The sequence below is a fragment of the Ochlerotatus camptorhynchus genome, unplaced genomic scaffold (assembly GCF_037179485.1).
Source record: "Ochlerotatus camptorhynchus isolate MF236.1 unplaced genomic scaffold, CSIRO-AGI_Acam_v1.1 ptg000010l, whole genome shotgun sequence".
NCBI lineage: Eukaryota > Metazoa > Arthropoda > Insecta > Diptera > Culicidae > Ochlerotatus > Ochlerotatus camptorhynchus.
In genome coordinates this window covers 4,036,626-4,056,737 of record NW_027040502.1, presented here as the reverse complement: position 1 = coordinate 4,056,737, position 20,112 = coordinate 4,036,626, and the positions used below count along the sequence as shown (strand labels likewise).

The 20,112-nt window shown below is 42.8% G+C and overlaps 1 protein-coding gene across 1 annotated transcript; it reads left to right on the top strand.

Moving 5' to 3' along the window:
- Positions 1-81: 81 nt before the first annotated feature.
- LOC135700143 (uncharacterized) lies at positions 82-20,037 on the top strand. The gene is made up of 5 exons (XM_065220564.1): positions 82-284; positions 369-446; positions 19,476-19,559; positions 19,635-19,785; positions 19,888-20,037. The coding sequence occupies exons 1-5, from the start codon at positions 170-172 to the stop codon at positions 19,940-19,942; spliced, it is 483 nt and encodes a 160-aa protein (XP_065076636.1). The 5' UTR covers positions 82-169; the 3' UTR covers positions 19,943-20,037.
- Positions 20,038-20,112: the final 75 nt, after the last annotated feature.

The window sequence follows — 20,112 nt, the reverse complement described above, 5'->3', positions numbered from 1 at the left end:
AACAAGGATTCCATCGGGGAAGGAAATGGTCTATATAAGTCAACATCCACCGTGGCTTCCCATTCAGTAGTGTAACGGATACCGAGCGTGGAAGGAGATAAATACCGCCCAGTTACAGTCTGCAGTTTGTCGAGAGTACAGTGAGACGAATCTGTTTCCATTTGAGGAAATGGAAATAGGTAGGAAGTACCTCTGGATTGGAGGAATGCTCCAGCTGGCAGTGGTGCTGCTCAGCTGCCAGCAGTCGACGCTGGCCAGCCCGGATGGGATTAATTTCTATAAAGGTGCATTTGTCAATTCGGTGTAGTGTGAAGGCTGTGAAGTGTTTGCTAATCCTGTATGTTGTTTCTGTATCGTTGCTTCCGTAGATTGGCTTCGCGGTAAGAACGAAGACGAGGAATACGCTGCCATGATGAGCGCAGAGGAGCTTAGCGAGCCGAAATTGTGTACGTTAAAAAGAAGATTGCAAGAGCTTTCGGTAGCCGTTTGTTTGAAGAGGCTCAATTTTTGTAGCTTTACGGAGCCGAACCAATGTGCATCGTGTCTCAAATGAAGTTATTGGGTTATTCAGCTGATTGTGGTCAAGTCTTGAACGTACAGGAATTAAAAAAGCAGTATAGTTTGTTCAAACAAACCAAAATGGTCACCAACTGATGTTGTGAGTGATGTTACTCTTCAACGAAAGCTTATCATTCGTTGCTATACTGTTTTGACCATTTTAACAGTTGTTGATAGAGAGCCGTCCAAGTCATCCGTTGTATATTCCTGTATTCGATTGAGAAGGATTTTGCATACAATTTTTTATGTTGTAACTATTGGAAAACAATCAAAAGACGTTAGTAATTACCTGGGTGCTGCGGAGTCGTTCGATTTTATTTTGCAAGCCAATGGAAAACTGCTTGAATTTTTTTTTAAGTTTAACATTGTCTTGCCCGTTTTCAGTTGATTCCTGACAAAAGCTCTGAGCCAGGAGGGCTCAAGAACCCACGACTCTATCAAAGTTTGTTTACATACATGTTTCGCTAAAGTATGCTTTACTGCAATTGCAATTGCTCTGCTGTTTTTTGTCTTTAAGATTAAAATGAAGAATGTGTTATGAAAAAGTATGGATCATTGATATGCACAGTTCGAAAAAGTAGTGTAAATTTCTGTTCAATATGATGCACATAAATGGAGCGTCACATATCATATAAGTTTACATTATATATCATGTAAAGTTTTGACACATTTCATGCAATTGAGCAAATATTGTATACAAAAGCCCATCTTTGTAAACAACATTGTTTGCAAGTTGTTTGGTTGCGTGAAATGAAATACAAGTCTACGTGATTGAATGTTTACATCACAATTAAAATTCAGAATTGTTATCTGTGTGATATTACAATACTTGACGATTGATAAGAACAGTGACTGCAATTGTTACTTCTGAATAGTTGGCTTCCGTTTGACAGTTCACACTGGCTCCCAAGTGACAAGCACATTGAGTGAGTCCGCAATACTCCGGTAACTACTCGTTTTTGTCAGCCCCCTTTTTGAAAATCTTTACTAAGGTTCTACGAAACCCATGCACTTTTCAAGTGGTCTTATTGCATCAGTATACTTTAGTATACTTTAAACAATCATCTTGAAGGTAAATGAGAAAGTTTTGGAATTACGGTTCGTGCGAAATTATTGAAAGATAAAAGTCTGGTGCGGGTCATTACTGTCTTGATTTTACCAAAAACTGTTTTCAAAACAACGAAAAATATTGTGGGTGGGATAAAATTCAGAGGTTCGATATAATTCAAAGGAGTTAGTAAATTCAAAAATCCTTCAAACTCCATCGAAGGTTGTTGGAACTACGCTCTCTGTAAGTTATCTTATCTTGCCTGCGTCATCTTGAGACTTTTTAAAGGGCCGATCGATTTTTGTCGCCGACTGTCTCGACTCATTGTATCTGAAACAGCAAACTAGACAGGAGATACCTTTTCATCCGCACTGAATTAAGGCAATTCATCAACGAAAAATAGGCCCTTTCTCGTGCTAAGTAAGCAAACCATGATTTTTTTAAAGATTCCCATGCAAAAAATAATCCCAATACATCTTTCTGTTGATTTTGATTTAACAAACCTCTTCATCACTGTTCAAAGGTTTATGGTTTCAACGTTTTTATTCTTTTTCTTTTAACGTAGGACTACGTCTGTGATTTCTATATGGGGAACACTTTGTGAAAACCAAAAATGGAACATGTAACAAAATTAAGAAAGATTTTGAACATTAATAACTCAGCTGCCCCTGGACCAATTTCAATAATTTTATCACCAATCGATCAGAAATATTTCTACGCATCAATAGCAATTCTTCCGACTGATCATTTTCTACAAGAAACTATTGAAAACGTGGTAATGTCAAGCATTGTCCAATTTACAAATAAAAAGTGATAATTTGATCACTGTTTTCATGAAATAAACGTTATTCCCAAACCCGAGTACCAATTGGTTGCACATCATTCTGCTTTAACCAGAAAAGATATAAAAGAGCGATGCTGTCTAGCCTCAACTCATTTTCGCTTCGGACGGCGTGGTGAGCAGGCAACAGTTGCAGCAATAGCAGCAGTAGAAAGGTTGTGGCAGGTTAGGTAGTCCACTCTTCTACCTCTCAAGCAACAATGACTGGTCGTGGCAAAGGAGGAAAATGTCTTGGTAAAGGAGGTGCCAAGCGCTATCGCAAGCCCAACAAACAATTGAGAGCTCTTATAAAACACCTGAGTTTATCAAACGTTGAATAATAGCTTCCAGAGTTGAACAAGAATGTAGTTGTATTGCCATTTGATTAAAAGTTTTAAAAGCTGTTGGAGCACTCTTAAATGATTGTTTACGTTCGGTTTAACTATATGCTTTATAAGACCTACGATAACTTTTATAGCACCTTAGTTAAACTGATTCACAAGAGCTATACAGAACGTGGAATAAACGCATCAAAACAAACCATTGGGAGCTCTTATAAAACACTTGAGTTGATCAAACGTTGAATAATAGCTTCCAGAGTTGAACAAAAATGTAGTTGTATTGCCCTTTTTGGTTAGAAGCTTCAAAAGCTGCTTGGAGCACTCTTAAATGATTGTTTACATTCGACCAACCACCAACCACAATTTTGTTGCTAAAAATAGCACAAGTGATAGGCACGTTTATATGACCATAAGGCAATGACTGCAAGAGAAGTCACTCAAGATGAGCTTCATATACTTCTCTCATATGATCAAAATATGTATTCAAGAATAGAGCAGATGGAAACAGAAGCGGCTGGCAATCCGGAATTATGAGTTCGAATCTTGCTTCGAGAAACCCTCGGTCAAGTAGAGGTAAATTATAAATAGGTGTTATTAATAAATGCAAACATTAATTTAAGACATATATCATATAATCAACGATAACGTTTCTAGATAAATTCTCTCAATTAATTATTAGAGAGATTAATTGAAAGAATGTCAATCAAAGATTAAACAGATGCTTGTTACTACTTCCTTCATGATCACAGAATGTGAATTATGGCACAATTACATATTTTTTCAATGTGAACAAATAAATTAAATTAATAAAAACTGTACAAGCAATTATTTTGGCGTACCATGACAATTTTTAAACTAATTTTAATCTGTGAATATTGTGAGTACTTACACAACGGTTATTAAGGAGTCATTAAAAAGTGCTATAAACGCTTTTCACCGCTTGCTGTACAATGATTATGCAACAAACGCCTCTTAGGTTTACTCTCTACTAAATTTCAAAGCAGCTGTCAAAAAGTGTCTACAAACTTTGTATAAGAGCTTTCGCCAAAACAATAAAGCTTGAGTTTAAATATGTATCTATAAACGATGTATAAAAGCTGCTTCTATCCGGTTGTTAAGGAGTCATTGAAAAGTGTTATAAACGCTTTTCACCGCTTGCTGTACAATGATTATTTAGGGGTCATAAAAGAGTGCAACAAACGCCTCTCAGGTTTCCTCTCTACTAAATTTCAAAGCAGCTGTCAGGAAGTGTCTACAAACGTTGTATAAGAGCTTTCACCAAAATAATAAAGCTTGAGTTTAAATATGTATCTATAAACGTTGTATAAAAGTTGCTTCTACTCCTATACCGCGTAGACATATAATGCTGTAGTTGAACAGGTTCTCCAAACCAGTGTAAACAAGAGTTTTACAGAAGTTGTAATAAACTAATTGTACAGTTATTATTCAGCATGCAGTTGAATAAAATCACAATGGAAGCGTTTCTTCAACAAGAAATTGATTTTGGGTAAACGTTTTACTGAATACGTTAGACAACACCTTTGTGTTGCAGTTGTATAGGTTCTCCAAACCAGTGTAAACAAGGGTTTTATAAAAGTTTTGGTGAACACATTGTGCAATTATTATTCAACATGCAGCTGAACAAAATCAAAACGAAAGCGATTCTTCAACTGGAAATTGTTACTTGGGAGGTTCTTCGGGATAACCGCCATCCGTCGTCTGGCTCGCCGTGGCGGTGTCAAACGTATCTCCAGTCTGATCTACGAGAAAACTGTTACAAGTTCTCCGGTAGTGGTAGAGCAGAACTACCATGGGGCGGACTAAGACTCAAACACTAAGGCCAATTGCACCATCAAATCTTCAAAGGAACACAAATCATCATTTTGTAGTAGCAGCGGCGACGGTGGTGTAGTGGTAAGCGTGATTACCTCTCACCCCAGCAGGCCTGGTTTCAATCCCAGTCGGCGCCGCCGGGATGTTCTGAGGCATAACATCTCTGATCACACCTTCCTTAGGAAGGGAAGTAAAGCCGTTGGTCCCCGGTTCATGAGTTGATGAGTCGATAGGTAGGGTCCAGGTGTGAGAGCTGCCTCCCTGGCGTCGGTAGCATTGGTACTCAGTACGGAAAACAAGATCGACGGAAAATAAATCAAAGAAAAAAATCATTTTGTAGCTTATATTTGGTGCCCACCATTGGCCCCTTACATTGTGTACATTTATGCTCTCATTGTATGCCTGTTCTTTCCAACTAGTCCAATCTGTCTAGCTAAAGTTACTCACGGTACCGTGGACGTGACCTATCAGACTGCCGACTTCTTCACGATCTCTGCCCGTTCGTACGCTCGGCGCTCGTCAGCGCACCTCCTGCGCACTTTAATTAACAAAACATTAAAAAACGTATATCTTATAGTCAATATCTTAACTCCTGCCGGCGAAAAACAGAAGAAAACTTTCGACGAAGCGCATCACGGGAGAGATGAAAGTCGAAAACAGATGCAACTCTGTTGAATGTTCTCTGCAGTCCACAAATCGCACCGTACGCTCCATAATTTGTGCGATGTAAAGGCAGTCTTAGCATAAGGTTATTACGAAGCAGTCGGGATTGAACATTCAGGTCAATTTGCCTCAGGATAGCCTCACAATCTGTCCTTCCTTGTAGGATATCGACCACGGTTAGGGCTCTGTTTGTGTCTCTTCTAGTCCGGAGAAGTTCTCGGTCGATAAGTTGACAACGGCTTTCGTAACTTGGTAATCGAAACGGATCGTTCCAAGGCAATCTACGCAACGCAAAACGAAGAAAGCGACGTTGAACAGATTCAATTCTCTCGGCACCGTTGTTGTAGTTTGGGTTCCAAACCGCTGAACAATACTCAAGCGTCGATCGAACAAGCGAACAATAGAGAGATTTTAGACAGTAGAAATCAGTGAAGTTTTTAGCTATCCTAAAAATGAACCCTAAAGTTCTTGACGCCTTATCAACAACATATGCAATGTGTTGCTTGAAAGAAAGCTGCGAATCCAAGATCACACCCAAGTCTTTCACCTGATTCACGCGTTCGATTGTCGAGCCAAGCAGGTCATAGCTGAAAATTATCGGTTGTTGTTTTCGTGAGAACGTAATAGCGGAGCATTTGGCTGGGTTCACTACCATTCTGTTTAACCTGCACCAACTAGCGAATACATTCAGTTGACGTTGAAGAAAGTGACAGTCAGCAATGGAGCAGATTCGTCGGAGGATTTTGAGGTCATCTGCATATGATAATCGAGGAGCTTCGATGACCAGATGCACGTCGTTGAAGTACAGTATAAAAATTAACGGTCCCATGTGGCTTCCCTGAGGTATACCTGATGTGGCGAAGAAGCTAGCTGATCTGCAATCTCCTATGGCAACTTTTAGTTGCCGACCGGTAAGATATGATCGAAACCAACTCAGAAGATTACCGCATACACCGAGCCTGCCGAGTTTAGCAATCGCAATAGCATGGTTCAACTTGTCGAATGCTGCGGATTGGTCTGAATAAATAACGTCCGTTTGAACACGATCCGACATGCTTTCGGTTATATACGATGTGAGACACAGCAGATTGGTAGTTGTAGAGCGGCCGACAGTAAACCCATGTTGATCAGCACTCAAATACTGCTTGCAATGGGACAGCAACGGTTCCATAATCACTAGCTCGAATAGCTTCGAAACGGCACTTAACGATGTAATTCCTCGATAGTTATCCATAGCTCGTTTCCTTCCTTTTTTGTGGACGGGAAACATTTGCGCAAATTTCCAGCAAGATGGAAATATGCCACCTGAGAGAGACATTCGGAACAGGCGAAGAAGCGGAATTAACAAGCTAGCAATATGTCTCTTCAAAAATACAGATGGAACTCCATCAGGTCCAGGATTGAAGGATGACTTGAGCAGAGTCACGGCTTTAGAAATCATTTCTGCATTAACATCAATTGCACCCAGCGTTTGATCGTTTACTGGAACGTTCCTGGCAGCCAGGTTAATATGATCGTCAGTTAGTGTCTCTTTAGTGAATACACTGGCAAACTTTTCGGAAAAAAGGTGGCATATATCCTGAACAGTGGCAGCAACTTCTCCGTTGAATTCCATAGACGATGGGAGGCCGGATTCCCTGCGTTGCTCGTTCACGTAGTTCCAAAAGGATTTCGGGTGTAGCTTAAGTTTGCGCTGGATGCCTCGTTGGAAACTTGAAAAGCATTCACGACTGACTCGCTGGTACATGTGATTCAGCCTCACATAATGTAGTTTCAGAGGAAGCGTGCGATACTTCGTAAATCTTCTCAATGCTGCTCTCTTGATTGACTTCAACCTACGTAGCTCTCTCGTCTGCCAGGGAGGGTGAGACACTTTGTGGTGAGTTCTTTTCGGGACGTGTCTGTCAATGACATATGCCAAGACATGTGAAAAGGTTTGCGCTGCAGCCTCAACGTCATCTGGATCAAGGATGTTCTCCCATACCATGCTAGACAATACATCAATGATGCTACGGTGACAGAAAGGACCTCGGTAAAGGCATTGTCGCCTGTTACTGCTTTAGAACCACCAACAAGTGGTTTGCCTGTGAGCGAGCCTTCATCGTGGCGCCGTTTTAATGGCGGTTGACGCATGAAATCAGAGTTTGTCGGAGTTGTCAATGCGATTCGTTTTGATAGCTGAGCGATCTGCTGTTCTTGCTTAGCCATTTCCTTCCTAAGCTCAGCGTGTGCGATTTCCTGTCTCTCGGTGATAGAATTAATCACACTGCCAAACGACGAGACGGCAGTTTTGAATCGAGCACATTTCATCAGCTTCGCGCGCTTGTTACACATCCAAAACAGGTTCGGGCTAGTGTGGACAATGTTCAGAAAAGTTTTATTCAGCTTTGTGCCGCCACACTTTAGGTGAATCATCCTGTCGCAAAAAGCCATGCAGGAGACGCCTTTAACTGGCTTAGCGCATTGGTCACAGGCGGAAGTCATGCTGACTCAGTTTCCAAAAGTGATTTAGAAACAGCGGTGGAGATGCTCTAATACGCAAAGAGGAATTGGATTCTCGAGATCGCCCAACACTTGTCATGTACAATATGTCCGATTGGATAATTTTTTCACTGTTTTCATAACACAAAATCTAATAGCGAATTCGTTTATTATTCAGTTCCAACCTGGATCGGGTATCAAGATTGGGTCTGCTTGTTTTCTGACAAATGTCAGTTTGCTCGTTTGTTTTTAAAACCTAGCTCAGGTTGAGGTTCGCACTGACAAAAAGTTCGGTTTCGCACTGGGTTGGAACTGGTTCCAACCCCGATAATAAACGAATTCGCTATAAGAGAAGAGGTGACAATACTGGGGCGAAAATGAACCACTTTTCTGTCAAACGTGAACCAGCTCAAGATTGACCGATTTCATGTGCGTAAGATAGAGATAGAGATAGATAAAGATAGAGATAGTGATAGAAATAAAAGAGGAAGAAGCTAATTGTCTCCTCTTCCTCTTAGCACAAAATATGCTCTAATTAGCCGATTATCGTAACGAACTACACTTTCCACTAACAACCAGTACAATATTACAAGTATACCGAACGGAAAAAAAACGAATAACGATAGCCCGTGTGATAAAAAAAATGACAAATTTAGCAGCGCAAAATCACGACGATGTGAATAACAACAACTCTATATTCCACATTTCACGTTGTTCTACTAACTTTAGTAGAAGAATTACATTACATTTAAATTAATTTGGCTCCGCAAAGCTACCGCATGTGAGCCTTGACAAATAAATGAAATATAAAAAAAAAAACTAACCCATCGTGGGATCGTTTCCTCCTGTCATCGGTCCTGGTTAACTGGACTTGCTTCCAGTTTGCTATCGGTATCCACTGAATGGCGGTGGCGGTTCTGAAGCGCACCAACGAATCCTCGGGATCACGCTTCCGATCGGTTTCGCCTGCCCTAACGGCGTTTTTCGTGCCTGACGGAAAAAGTAAATGCCCGCCAGTGACGGCAAGTTGGTGGTTTCAAGATTTCCCCTTACCGGTAGTGATTAACGGGTTGCCGGTTGCTCTCGTATCCGCAACTGCAATGGCCAAACTGCTTCCAACCGCTCGTTTGCTCTCGGCCAAATGGTTCCGATCGGTACCGCCTGCCCTGATGTCGTTTGTCGTGCCTGACGGAAGAGGTGAAAGGATTTCAGTGACGATGTGTTAACGGCTTCGACTCGACTCTGTTTTACAGGTTCTGATTAACGAGTTGCCAGTTCCACTCGTGTCCGCCACTGCAACAACAAGGCAACTTCTCACCGCACGTTTGTTGTTGGCCAACGTTGTTGGGTGACGTCAGCGTTCTGTCTCGTGCCAGCAGATACTCGGGACCAAGCCTCCGACCGGTGCTGCCCACCCGTATGGTGTTTTTAGCCGATGGTTACCCTACCGGTGACTAATGCCTCGTGTTTGCCTCGCAATGGACAAACGACTTCTTCGTCCAGTGTTGGCTCCCCAACTTTCCGAAAACTGCAATTGCGAATGAAACCGGAATCGTGCGAGCTGCTGCTGGAAATTTTCCTACCGGGCGGTATCGCCATAAAGGTAACTCTAAGACTAGAAGGTCCCGAAATAACGTGCTCAACTTTTTGGCTCAGCTCTGGTACTACCTTCGGTCCCAAGCTAATCGATTCACCCCTCGAAACATAGGAAAATCCACTAACCCCTCATTTTATCTGTCAAACTTTCATAGCGAATCAAAACAAACATTGTGTAGAAGTAAAATTTTGACTAGAATGGGGAATGTTAATTGATTTGCTTGGGACCAATAGGCTAGTCAAGTAGTGAGCCAATTTAAAATCGCTAGTTTCTACCGGTGGTATCGCTGTGTGCGTACCTTTTGCTCGCCGTTGTTCGCCGGGCTGCTTTGCATCAACCTGGTCTATACAAGGTGTGTAATTGATGGCCTGTGCGTATTGGTGCAGTTCGTTTTTCACTCGGCTTTCAGTCGGCTTCGCACGATTTGCTTCTTCCGTACGCTCAAACACGCTCGTAGTTACGTCATAATGTTTGTTTCAATCAGCGTTTGCATTGGAAATTGAATATGAATTATAGAATTTCTGTATGAAGCCAACATATATGATTTTTTTTTCCACTGAATTTTGAGATAATGTATTGATTATTTTATTAGCACACTGTATACCAAGAAAAAGCAGCCTCCTGGTCAGTTTTTGCCCGTTTTCAAGTAAGTAGCTACTATAAAAATACAAAACGGCTGCTGATATTTCCCGGATACTTTACAAAAGCATACAAGCAAGAGCAATCATCATGCAAACATATCTAGAATTTGCTGTACTTCATATTTCACAAATTTGCTTTCGACTGCTATGACGTCGTGGTCATCCTCTCCAGCAATGTTTACGTTTTTCCCTCTACCAACACATACGTAAGGGCTAGATCTCCACACCTTGTATAGACCAGGTTGGCTTTGCATCGCCGCTTGCGAAAAGGCCTTTTCCTTCGTTGAGCGGTACTTCTGTATGACAGTTTCGATGCGCGTTTTGAATTGTCGGTTGGCGAGGGTTGCTGAATTTATTTGCTTAAATGCTAATGATGACATACTCCGGTAAGGTTCCGGTAACAAAACACATGTAAAACTAACTACATCGTAACAAAACACGAGGTGTGCTGAAGGTGTTCCTGAAAAAATTTGATCCGTGATGCTGTCACCTACTCTGAACACGCCAAGCGTAAGCGGCCATGGATGTCGTCTACGCTATGCGACAGACGCACTCTGTACGGTTTCGGACGTTAAACCATCACCAACTTTGGCAACAAGCTTATTACAGTAAAGAGTTGCAATAGAATTTATCTGTGCCTGTTTGTCCATATTCAGAACCACACAAAATAAAATGCTCTCCAGAGTTGTTATCTTGTAACCAAACTTGGAAGCAGGGGTGCAAGTGATTTTGATCGATTCTCTTCATCAACTTTCTCTTTGAAAAAAAAAATTACTACAAATTTGATACGCCTACAATTCAAAAACGGAAGTAGTTAAGATAATTGTTGAACGATCAATTAAAAGAACTAAATGCTCTTCACATGTGTTCCCTCCACTAGCGGTCCTACGTCAAGCTTCCGTTCGTGCCCCTAGGCACAGAACCTTATACTGTTTTCACAACAATCACCTCTCTCTCTCTAAATAGGGTACGAACAGCCCCTAATTGTGTCCGATGACTTAAAATCCCAAATGGAATGTGTAGTATTGGCACGATGGGTTTATTAATTTGCAACAGACTTTCCAAGATGCATTATTCGAACAACGCCATCCTCGTCTGGGAACGGTAAGTTTATGGCAAATAACAACTTCGAATGCCGGGTGGCTGCATCAACTTTAAGGCAAACTGCCTTCTGCCGTAATTTGGCAGACAAAATTTGCCTTATGATTTTAACTAGCGCCTCTGTGGATTAACGGAGGCACAGTGTTCCAGGCGATTCTCAGACCACACGCCTTCCACGGTGAGCCCAAAAGCAAATTGGCACCTTCTCGTTCTGGATACCTTATGCTGGGTTTAGACTAGGCAAGTCAAATGATCAACTCAGTTGAATTCAATTGGCTTGAAAAGTTGAGCCTGGTTCAACTTTTTTCAATTCAAGTGAGTAGATCAAATCAGTTGAATGGCATGGTTTTCACGTTCAATTCGCGTTCAAGTCAGTTGAATTCAACTGACTTGATCAATTGACTTGCCCTATCTAAACCCAGCTTTATGGAAAGCTTGGACTCCTTTACCATTTGCCACGTACCCTGCAGCATATCGCCCCTAGTGGAGTGTACTTTCAATGGTTTTGCACGTATTGCCGTTTTCTGTTCCCCGTCACTAGCCTCCTCGACAATATATAGCCTCTAGGCCACTTCCGGGTGGCAGGCATTTAAGTGCCGTTTCAAGTTCCCCGGATTGAGCACCTTTTATACGTAGACGCATTTGCGATCCGCGTCTGTATTAAACTGACTATCTCGCCGCGAGTATTAAACTGACTCACCGTGAACGTTCATTGAGGCTTGCTCTCTTATCGGTTCACAACAGTTTGTAAAGAGCGATGAGAATGGAACGAGAGTGAATATAAGGCAGCACGAGTACTATTTGTACTAATACTAATGAAGACTCGCGCACAACTCGCGTTAATGACATCGTTCGTTCAGGACGGTAAGCGCTTTCGAGTCGTACGCTGCGAGTATCAGTAACCTTGATACCATGTATTTTGATGACGCTCTATCTGTGATTTCCCTCTCACATACTACAAAATATAGTACCTGACACTGCAAAACAGTAGTAGTAAAATTTACGTTTATTTTCTGGTTTTTTATGTTTCAACATTTGGTTTAAAAATTTCAATTGATTAGCCTTTGGCTCTTCATCTTTGTTCTAGTTTATTGGTTATTCTAATGTGATGATTGCGTTTAGCGCTAATTTACAGGATACCCTTTTATGGGATTGTTTTCGTTTGAATTTAAAAATTGATACTTGAGCACAGGAACCTACCTAACTACTTAAACTAGGTTTCCAAATCACGAATGATCTGTTGGTTTGATCGCAGACAGGCGACACTGAACTAGAGGTGGGCAAAACAGCTCATCTGGCTGAGTGGATCAAACCCATCCACCTCACTAAAGGGAGTCGATTCTTTTGAACAGCTCACATTGAAATTATAGAAATTATGACACAAATTCAAAATCGGAAAATTAAATAGTCGTTTCGGTGCTTAAGACCGCATAAAACTGTAAAAGTAGTCTAACCTAATAAATCCGTACCTTCTCAATGTAAAACGCCACTAACGCAACAACTGATCAACCATCGCGTAATCCAAAATGCGCGCAAAATGTGCCAACAACATATCAGTAAAAACAAAAAATGTATGCGAGAGCTACACCTATGTATGTCATACGCGATGATATGATTCACATCGTGGCACAGGATGTTACGCCTTTTCTCAAGCTATGTGATCCAGTCTACATACAGATTTTATTTGTGATGTTAATTCTCTAGCAGAATTTCTCTCACTATTCTCGGCTTCAGCTCCAGATCATCAGCTCACATCCGGATCTGGAGCTGAATCGTGAAGAATCGAGAGAGAGAAAAAGATCCGAAGAGCTGGACGGGTCCGAGAGATGTCAATCTAAACAGCTCCCAGTGTCGAGTAGATGGTTCGGATCCGGAGCTGAGCTGATAAGCTGGAGAGCTGTATTTCGCTATTCGGTTATTTGCTTTTGTGCTTATCATCCGCTCCCCCAGAGAATGATGGGAGGAGAGGTGAGAGCACATATGCTGGAGGAATAACATCAGCAATAAGAGCCGGGTACATGAATAAATTGGATAATACCAGTAGAAAATTAACATCGTATAGCACATGTGCATATGTTCCAAACAGCCGCTTGGAAGTTTGCTTTTACCATTGGTGCTGACGATCAGTAGGCACATAGTGTATAACGTGCGCGATTTGGTTTACGCGGTGACTGGTTTGAATGGTTTAGACTTGTGATATCAGTGAGCTGATGAGCTACGGTTCCTAAAAAATGAACCACGGGTCATCAGCTCACTTTAGAGAATCGGGTCTATAGAACAGCTCGGGAGCGGATCGCCCATCTCTACACTGAACCATTCCAGCGTGGAAGTCTTTCGCTCCTCGAGTGTTTGAAGACCGGCCAGGTGGTGAATCTCAGCATTACGAGTTCACGGTGGACTGTTGAGGATCATTCCGAGGATCTTGTTTTGGATCCTCTGAAGCTTTAGGTGGTGGCACTTAGCACAACTCTCCCAGATTGGCATACCATACTCAATAGCCGGCAGAATGATCTGCTTGTGGACAGCAAACTTGTTTTTGAGGGACAGGGTGGACTTTCTGTGTATCAGAGGGTAGAGCGACCTGATCAAGATGTTACACTTGGTGGATGTCTTGTCCACATGGGATCGGAATAGTAATTTGCTATCGAGGGTGAGACCAACCGGTAGAAACTAACGATTGTAAATTGGCTCACTGAATGACTAGCCTATTGGTCCCAATCAAATCGATTAACGTACCCTATTCTAGTCGAAATTCTAGTATTACACTTTGTTTGTTTTGATTCGCTATGAAAGTTTGACAGATACGGAGGGGTGCATCGATTAGTTTGGGACCGAAGAGAGTACCAGAGCTGAGCCAAAATGTTGAGCACGTTTCTTCGGGACCTTCTGGTCTTAGAGTTACCTCTATGGTGAGACCAAGGTAGACTACTTCACTCGACCATTCAATTGGAGTGCTATCAAGATGGACCTCCACGTTAGCAGGTGGAACAAGCCGAGGTGAATTCGAGTGTGGAAACAGAATGGTTTGTGTTTAAGCTGCATTGATACAAATCTTCCAGCTCTTGAAATAGTCGGACAGAACATCCAGGCCAGATTGTAGTTTACAGAGCACGGATCACCCAACCCTTATAGATGATGGAGGTGTCATCTACGAACATTGACAGGATACCACCACCCGGCAGGGGAGGAACGTATGACGTGAAAATTATGAATAGGATAGGCCCAAGCAAGCTACCCTCAGGGACCCCTGCATCAACGTTAAACGTATCAGAGGGGGCATTGTTCAAGTAGACCTGAAATGATCTGCCCGATAAGTAGTTTTTGATGATCTTCACGAGGTAGATCGGAAAGTTGTATCGATGCAGCTTGTACACTAGACCATCATGCCATTCATTGTTGAACGCCTTCTCGACGTCCAAGAATGCCGTGGCAGATGTATTGGAAACGGACTTATTCCGCTTGATGATGTTAATAACCCGTGCGAGTTGGTGGATGGTAGAGTGGCCTTTTCTAAACCCGAATTGCTCTTTGAGAAAGATGTTATTATCATTTGAAAACACCAGCAGACGGATGAGTATCATCTTTTCGAATAGCTTCGAGATGGAGGACAAGAGGCTGATGGGGCGATAGCTTTTAGCACTGGTAGGATAACTTCCAGCATGCAGGGAAGTTGCCAAGCTCCAAACATTTGATAAGGGTAAGATGGTTGAAGAAGTCAATACTCAAGTTTTTCAACTCGAGGTTGACTACACCATCCATACCCGCGGCCTTCATGCTATCACCTCATCAGCCGATATTCTACAATCATCATGCACTACTACGGGGGTGTCAGCGACTCTAGTACGGCAGGCTCATGGGGGCTCACCATGGTTTGGTCAAGATTATGTGAAAACAGAAATGAAATGTTGGCCAAGAGCATTGGCCTTTTCAACTGGGGTTATGAGTAGGGATGGGTACAAGTTCCGTTCAACAGAGGAAAGCGGAGGTATCGGTCTCGACTTATTTTTTCAAATTTTTGGTCATCTTCCAAAATAGTTTTGCACAATCTGAGAGAGAGCGAATCTTGTTGCTGAGTTCCACCATCCTGGCCTGAATAATTTTTGGTTAGCCTATTGACATTGGTCTTCAAGTGGAGCAACCCAGAACGCTGGAACTGCCTACGAATGGTGCTACGGGAGCCTGATAAGATCTTTATACCCCGTTCACATTACAGCCTATATCACGTAATATAGGCTGTCTTGTAATGAGCACTCATACATAGGATTTCCAGTGAAAACTAGATGTATGAGTGCTCATTGCAAGACAGCTTATATCACGTGATATACGCTGTAATGTGAACGGGGTATTAGTTGGGCTGTCAAGGTTCAGAGTATGACTCACCTGTCTGGATGCTGGTACGTGTTGCTCCCTGGCACGGGATATCGCCTCTTCAATGGTTTGCAGACACTGATCGACGTCTTCGAACGACTCCGGTAGGACGTCGTAATCGATTGCTGTGTCCACACAGTGCTGATACTGCTGCCAGTTGACACGATGGTAATTTCGCCGGGAAACTTGAAACTTATTGGCCGAGGAACCTACTTCGGCCACCACCGGATAGTGGTCCTAGCTCAGTTCCTGACAGGCGATAAGTTGAGAGATGTTATCGCCAATGTTGCAGATGAAGATGTCGGTGGTGACATGTGCTCCGGATCGACTCAACCGGGTGGGAGTGTCCGGACACAGGATGTTGTAGTGGGCTTTCTACAGATCGTTGTACAAGATTGTGCCGTTCTGGTTTCGCTGACTATTGCCAACAATCAATACGAAACTAACGATTTTAAATTGGCTCACTACTTGACTAGCCTATTGGTCCCAAGCAAATCGATTAACGTACCCCTTTATAGTATAAATTCCAGTACTACACTATGTTCGTTTTAATTCGCTATGAAAGTTTGACAGATAAAATGAGGGGTTAGTGGATTTTCCTGTTTCGAGCGGTGAATCGATTAGCTTGGGACCGAAGATAGTACCAGAGCTGAGCCAAAAAGTTGAGCTCGTTTCTTCGGGACTTTCTGGTCTTAGAGTTACCTCTTTGCTATTGCCCCAGGCTTAATGCTTGGCGTTCAGGTCGCCAGCGATGACAAAATTTTGCCGCCGTCGTGTTAGCTTGATGATGTCTCTTCGGCCGAGCTGTCCTTAATGTTACCCAGACAACCAGAAGTCGTATAACAATGTACAGAAAGTATCGTAAATAACTGCAGTTTAAGTCAACATCGCATATAAGTATGACATACATCGCATTATGTTTAAGTAAAATCATATAGAATGCAAATTTCCGACTTATATACAACGAATCTTTTTTTCATCGTACTGTATCACAAATTAAATCGGATTACATCGTAAGGTTTTTCAAATTGAATTTGTTATTACAGATTGAATCGTATATAATGTCAAATCAACTCGTTTAAAACGAAATTAAAATTTGCACGTATATGGCCTCCACTTTTGTAGGTATAGGCCCTTTTTTTGCATTCTATACGATTTGTTTGTTTGTATATATGTTTGTATATCACAAAAACAACTTTGCATATACGTACATTCTGGTTGTCTGGGTAGTTTGCTTGGGGCAGTAGACCGCGATGATGGTGATTGGATCAAGCGATGTGTTCACCTCAACTCCGATGGCTTCGATAATTTTCAGCTGGAAGCTTGGTAGTAGCCGGTAGCTGATGTTCCGTCTCGCAGCGATGGCCACTCCCCCTCCCCCGGAGCTGGTGCGGTCAAGCCTTACGAGCCGAAAGTCGCAAAGGAAGACGTTCAGTTCGGGCTTCAAGTGAGTCTCGGTGATGACGGCTATGTCGATGTGCCGTTCGTTAAGAAAGTCAACACACTCGATGTTTTTGCTCTTCAAGGAGTAAGCACTCCAATTTACGTTCTTGATGGCTTCACGGTCCATACTTAGTGACAAGGGACAGGGCAGCATGTAGCTGTTCAGATCGAGTCTTGCAGGTGCGCATGAAGATGATTACCTCGGCCACGAGCGTCACAAGTTCCTCCGAGGTGAACGGAGAATCGTCGACAGGTCTACCTGAGACAGCACCATCAGTGTATGATAAACCAGGGGCGGTGGATGAACCTGGAATTGGCTGGGCCCGAGGGGGACGACTCTATCTACGATGCAGAAAAAGATTGTGTTTTGCTGTGGCTAGCTGCGCGCACGCTGAGTAGATAGAAAGAAGATTGATGACGATTCTGAAATTTTCCTGCAAAAAGATGATGCTCGATGCAAGTAGATGCGACAAATGAAAGAAGATTTTTCGAAGATTGATTCGCTAGTGTGAGATTTGTTGAGCATCTTAACTTGAGATTTAGATGTGTCGCCCCCCTCGGCTGGGCCGCAGCAGCAGCGAGACGATGCTGAACTGTCCGACTGTTGGGAACCATTTGGATACGCGCAGGATTGGCTTGTTGGTTGTTGCGCGGAAGCGGGGCTAGGTTCGGAACATGTCCAGAACTTCCGAGGCGAACGATGATTACGGAGGCGACCGAGCTGGTTCTTGATTGTAGCCTTCCGACGGACATTAATGAACTCCATTCGCTTGAGACAACCGCGATTGGAGGCTTTGTGGTTTCCATCGCAGTTGACACACGTTGGCTCGATGTCATCAACTTGCTCACAGGACGCAGTTGAGTGAGTTCCAGCACACTTGCCGCAGTTTGTCTTCATATGGCAGTTTTTGGTGCCCTGGCCATAGGAGAGGCAGTTCATACACTGCGTAACATCACGATGTTGGGGTTTGTAATGCTCCCAACTAATGATGACCTGAAACAGGTCCCGGATTTTGGATCTCAGAGCCGCAAGACTGGTGGATCCCTTCGTGAAGTGCACCAGGAACAACTGGTCACGGAAGCTGGTGTTGTTGGTGGAACGCCGGTTCATCTGGTACACCGCCTCAGGCTCGATGGCAGATCATGCGTGAAGAAGTTCACGTTGTTGTCCTTCAAGAAACATCATATTTGTTTGTACTCTGCCAGACTGTAGCACATCATTTTGGTACCGATGCTGGAAAGCTTGAAGCGAGGCAGCAGCTTGTGTTTTGCCAGTTCGGCACCCAGCTTGGCAACATCCTTCGCCGGCGTGAAAAGCGGGGGAATCCGCTCTCTTCTTGCAATGGGAACGGCGTCACCATCGCCATTTTCTTCAGGGAGTACTGCATATTGGTTGACTTGCAGTGCCCGTTTTCCGGCGTCATCCTGCGACGCGCTGGGCTTGATTAGCACCTTCTTTGAAGGGCCCGCTGCTGTCTCCTTGGCACGTTTACGCACCATTTGTTTCGTGTTTGCAAGTTCAAGTAAACTTACCAGAACGCGAGACAGGGGCGACACTTCCACGGCGTAACGCGACAGCACAAAACGAAACAAAATCGAAACGAGAACTCGAGCTCAACAGTCGAGCAAAGAATGAGCCATGAGTTGAGGCTAGACAGCGGCGCTCTTTTATATCTTTCCAGGATAAAGCAGAATGATGTGCAACCAAGTGGTGCTCGATTATGACGACTGGGTTTGGAAAGAACGTTTATTTCATAAAAAACAGTGATAAAATTATCACTTTTTATTTGTACATTGGACAATGCTTGATATTACCACTTTTTCAATAGTTACTTGTTGAAAATCATCAGTCAGAAGCATTGCTATTGATGCGTAGAAATATTTCTGATCGATTGGTGATAAAATTATTGAAATTGGTCCAGGGGCAGGCGAGTTATTAATGTTCAAAATCTTTCATAATTTTGTTACATGTTCCATTTTCGGATTTCACAAAGTGTACCCCCATATAGAAATCACAGACGCAGTCCTACGCCTAAAAACTAAAAAGAGCAAAAAGATCACTTTTACATTGCGAAAATTGTTAGTTGGGATTAATCTTCCAATGATAAAATTTTACCCTTCTTACTAATATAAATTACGATGAGAAAAGATAGATGAATTCTCATGTGATTTAAGGTAACGCATTTTGGAATTTTTAACACTACTTAGTTAGAAACTGGAGCCGAGATGTCCCGGAGCATGGCCGGATGTGGCCAGTATAGTCCTGTGCTCTGGTTATTACTAGCATTGAACTGGTTTTTGAATGCTCATGTCATTTGATTGGTTTAATTTATTTCAGGCAGCATTTAGTTTAATGGCATTTACAAACCAGAACATGATCCAGCCATACATCTCCGGATCCATTTCAATATTCCAAAAATATTCAAAATGTTCAATAAGACCATAGTACCTTGCCCCACCCAAATCTTTTTGAAGGTGGACGCAGCTCTGATGATTGTAAAGAACATGATCACATGTCACAAAACTTTAATTATATAGTAGGTACCTATTTATATTCTATTCTTCATTTCATGCAACTCAGTCTTCTACCGAACTCCGCTATCGGGCTTCACCGATTTCAATCTCAACAATGCTTACGACAAGCGTACCTTCAACAAGTACAAAAGTAAGTAATCCGAAACCTCTCCCTCAATCTCCAATGACAAATACCCAAATCCATTCCAACCCCCGCCCATTGCAGATATGATGCTCAACAAAGACGCCCCCGAAGTGCTGACCGAAGACCGCGAAGAACCAAGTAAGGGAACATCACGCATCTTTTTCTCGCGGATCACCCCGAAACGAGATCCGGGAGCGATCCTCAGCTGGGCCATCCCCGCCGCCAATAGGGTGTATGTTACGCTAGCTTGAATTCGATGTTATTCTTCCGTCAAAAAAAAATCAGTTTCAAATTTTCCAATTCATTCAAATAATTCTGACTTACCCTCTTGCAGACGTGTCATCAACACTAACTATCGGCCTCCAGGAATCAACCGCCCGGCAGCTTAAACGACCCGCTCCACCGTTCGTGAATCCTCCACAGTACCCCACCATTTCTACAACCACCGCGGATGATCTACACTTGACCAAACAGTAAACAAACAAAAAAAACGGATGTTATCGTTGTCACTTGCTCGTGACGACCACTTTGCCACGTTCTCCGCCTCTGTAAGGCCTCT